This window comes from Alexandromys fortis, unplaced genomic scaffold, assembly GCF_014885135.2.
Source record: "Alexandromys fortis isolate MF-2015 unplaced genomic scaffold, M_Fortis_MF-2015_v1.1 scaffold_42, whole genome shotgun sequence".
Classification (NCBI taxonomy): domain Eukaryota; kingdom Metazoa; phylum Chordata; class Mammalia; order Rodentia; family Cricetidae; genus Alexandromys; species Alexandromys fortis.
In genome coordinates this window covers 1,264,711-1,268,799 of record NW_026067934.1, presented here as the reverse complement: position 1 = coordinate 1,268,799, position 4,089 = coordinate 1,264,711, and the positions used below count along the sequence as shown (strand labels likewise).

Below are 4,089 nucleotides of genomic sequence, written 5' to 3'. Positions count from 1 at the left end.
CAGCTGGACTGTGACGGGAACAGCATGGGATAAAACCGGACTCTCTGATCATGGTGAACAATGAGGACTGATGAGAAGCCAAGGTCAAAGGTCAATGGCAAGGGGTTTTGATCCTACTTCATGTTCTGGCTTGGTGGGAGCCTAGCCAGTTTGGATGTTCACCTTCCTAGACGTGGAGGGAGGGGGGAGGACCTTGGACTTTCCACAGGGCAGGGAACCATGACTGCTCTTTGGATAGGAGAGGGAGGGGGAGAGGAGTGGGGGGAGGGGAGAAGAGAGGGGGGAGGGGGAGAAGAGTGGGGGAGGGGGAGGGAAATGGGAGGCTGGGAGGAGGCGGAAACTTTTTTTTTCTTATTCTCAATAAAATAAAAAAAAAAAAAAAAAAAAGCAGGTCATCAGCCTTGATGGAAAGGGACTAATCATACTGAGTCAGCTCGCGAGCATAGTACCTTAGGGATTTTTGGGTTTGTTTGTTTGTTTGTTTGTTTGTTTTGGAGAGGTGAGTTGTTTGTTTTGTTTCTTTTGTTTTGTTTTAGGGTTTGGTGTTTTGAGACAGGATCTCTTTACATAACCCTGGCTGTTCTAGAACTCTTTATGTAGACTAGGCTGGCTTGAACTCACAAAAATCTTCCTGCCTATGCCTTCTAAGTGCTGGGGTTAAAAGGCATGTGCCACAATGCTCAGCTAATACCTTGGGTCTTAATAAAAATGCATTGCCATTATTTGGAAGAATCCACTTGAGATGAATTTATATTGTGTTTTGTCCCTCCGTTTAGATAATCCAGCAGTCCTATGGAAAGAGAAAACCAAACAGGAGGTAGAAACTTTCTCCTCCTGGGATTCACCGAAGACTCTGACCTGCAGTCCTTCTTCTTCGGGTTGCTTCTCTCCATGTACCTCGTCACCATCACAGGCAACCTGCTCATCATCTTGGCCATCATATTAGACCCCCACCTGCACATGCCCATGTACTTCTTCCTCTCCAACCTGTCCTTAGCTGACATCGGCTTCACCTCCACCACCATACCAAAGACTCTACTGAATATCCACACCCAAAGCAAACTCATCCCCTTCAAAGGCTGCATCACGCAGATATTTTTTTTTCATTGTGTTTGGATGTCTGGATAATTTACTCCTAACAGTGATGGCCTATGACCGCTTCGTGGCCATCTGCCATCCCCTGCACTATGTCGTCATCATGAATTCTTGCTTCTGTGTGATGCTGGCTCTTGGGTCCTGGTTAATCAGTGTCATGAGTTCCCTGCCTGAGACTTTGACTGTGTGAAGGCTGTCTTTCTGTACAAACATGGAAATCCCACACTTTTTCTGTGATCTTCCTGAAGTCCTGAAGCTGGCATGTTCTGACACCCTTGTCAATAACATTGTGGTATATTCTATAACTATAGTTATAGCTGGTTTCCCTTTCTCTGGGATTCTATTGTCTTATTCTCAGATTGTCTCCTCCATTCTAAGAATTCCCTCTGCTGGGGGCAAGTACAAAGCCTTTTCCACCTGTGTGTCTCACCTGTTGGTGGTCTTCTTGTTCTACAGCAATGGTCTTGGAGTCTACCTCAGCTCTGCAGCCACATCATCTTCTAGAATGAATCTGATTGCCTCATTAATGTACACTGTGGTCACTCCCATGTTGAACCCCTTCATCTACAGCCTGAGGAACAAAGATATGCAGAAGGCTTTGGGAAAACTCCTCAGGAAGATGATGTTTCTTGGCAAAGGGACCATATCAGGACCCCCATAAATAGCCAATTCAGTGAAATCAGAAAACATCTAAGGTAGTGACTAAACATCATCTAAGGTAGTGACTACATTTTTCAAAAACAAGGTTTATATTGTTTTTATTTATTCTTGAGAATGTTATGTATACATATAAATATGATCATATATCAAAGGTCTCAGATGTGGGCTTAAGAGGAACACTGAGACAAATCTAGGGGTCAAGTAGTTGATTAGAAGAGTTATTAACATCATGGACAGAGCAGCAGGCAGAAATAGAATGACATGGGCTCTAAGAGGAGTTCAAGCCCTAGCTAGCACCAGAGACAGACAGCATGTCAATATCCCCAATGAGGATATTAGGACCCATGTTGTAGATTCTAGGTCCCTTATTACAACTGTCTGAGAAAGATTTAGTTCTCTATGACAAAGGGGATGATGCTCACAGCACAAGTCTGAATCCTAACTCTCTGATTCCCAGGTGGGAAAGGTAGGGGGTAGGATATGTGGTCACCAGTACCTCCTCCGATGTGAGTTCATTTCTATTAGAAATCTGTTAGCTAAATACTCATAGATGGTGCCCTTAAGTGAGGTACCTTCCAGCATCTGTAAGAGAAAAGGGGCTACTTCTGGTATTAGGGGCCTTAAACAAGAGTCTGGTCTTGATTCAAACACTATATTCATTTAATATTCACACACACACACACACACACACACACACACACACACGTTTTACTCTTCAAATTCTCCTCCAACCCCCCACCAATGTGACCTGCTCCCAGTATGAACTCCTTTTCTTTCTTTTTTATTAAACCACTAAGTCCAATTAATGCTGCTAGTATGTGCATTGGTATGGGACCATTTGTAAGAGCATGGGCAACCTACCAGTGGCCACATGCCTGAAAAGGAATAATTCTGTCTCTCCCAGCAGTCAACAACTCCCAAAACTCCTCATTTAGGGGCAGATCCTCATGATTCCATTTATTTTCCATCATGGAAAACAAATGTACTACCACATGAAATCAGGAGAGGGAGCAACAGGGTTCTTCCAAAATTACCAGTTCTGAAGTGACTTTCATACTTTGTTTTATTAAGTCCCAGACAAAGATTCAAAAGAATGATTATAAGAATGTTTAGGGAAAAAAATTCAAGAAAATGTTTAGAAAATCAAAAAGGATATTTATAAACACCTGAATTAATTTGAAGAGATTATAAATAAAGAGCTAAATGACATAAGGAAGCCAATACAGGATATAAAGATGGAAGTTAAGAGAAATTTAGATTCAAATTAAAATTTTGGTAATGAAAAGCTTCAATAAATTAATTTTTGATTAACAAAATCTCACTAATGAGTAAGGTGGAAGAGAGACTGAGAAGTTGAAGATAAGTAAGATGAAATGACGCCTTCAAACTATAAAATTCAGAATGTATAAACAAAACCTAAAGAATCTAAGAGACACCACTGAAGGACCAAATTTAGGGAAGGGTGAGGTACATGCACATATGTGTGCAAGCAAGAGGTTGATATCAAGTGTCTCCCTCAGTCTCTCTTCACTTATATTTTGAGACATGGTCTCTCATTGAACCTGGACATTACTAATTCATCTAGACTGGCTGGCTAACCATCCCCAGAGGCCTGTCTCTGTTTTCCCTGCACTGAGATTATAAGTATGTATTTATGCACCCAGCTTTTTCATGAGTCCTGGGAGACTGACCTCATTTCCTTGGTGTGGGACCATGGTCTGTATTCTGTCAATTATATTTTAAATTGACCAGTAGCCAGGCAGGAAATATATGGAGGACAACCAGACAGGAAGTAGAGGTGGGTCAAGGAGAGCAGGAGAATTCTGGGAAGGAGGAAGCCCATTCCTCTGCAGTCCTGTCCAGACACAGAAGAAGCAAGATGTGACTACGCTGCTGAAAAAGGTACTGAGCCATGTGGCTAACACAGATAAGAATAATGGGCTAAGGTAAGTTATAAGAGTTATAAGAGAAACCTGAGCTAATGGGCCAATCAGTTTATGATTAATGTAGGCCTCTGCGTGATTTCTCTGGGACTTAACGACTGTGGGAACCAGGCAGAACAGAAACCTCAGACAACAAATGATGCCCAACGTGTGAACGACTGCGTCCACATAAAGCCTGACAGAGCTTGGGAAGTAATTCTAGATGAAAAAAAATAGAGTTAAGCATGGCTTATTTATAGCAGCACTTTCTCAGATGGGCTCTGCTCACTAGAGGCAAGCGCTCTCATTTAATAGAAGCTTCCTGATTCAACTTTAGCTGCAAAACCTTGCAGCACTTTTAAGAGGTCCTGCCAAGAAACACTTAAATGGTGTTGATGAAAAGCTGACTGCA

General features: G+C 42.2%; 1 protein-coding gene across 1 annotated transcript; it reads left to right on the top strand.

Annotated features, from left to right (window-relative positions):
- Positions 1 to 792: 792 nt before the first annotated feature.
- On the top strand, positions 793 to 1,756 carry Or7c2 (olfactory receptor family 7 subfamily C member 2). Its single transcript, XM_050146109.1, is given in 2 exon segments — positions 793 to 1,095; positions 1,097 to 1,756. Coding segments are annotated over 2 exon segments (963 nt in total).
- Positions 1,757 to 4,089: the final 2,333 nt, after the last annotated feature.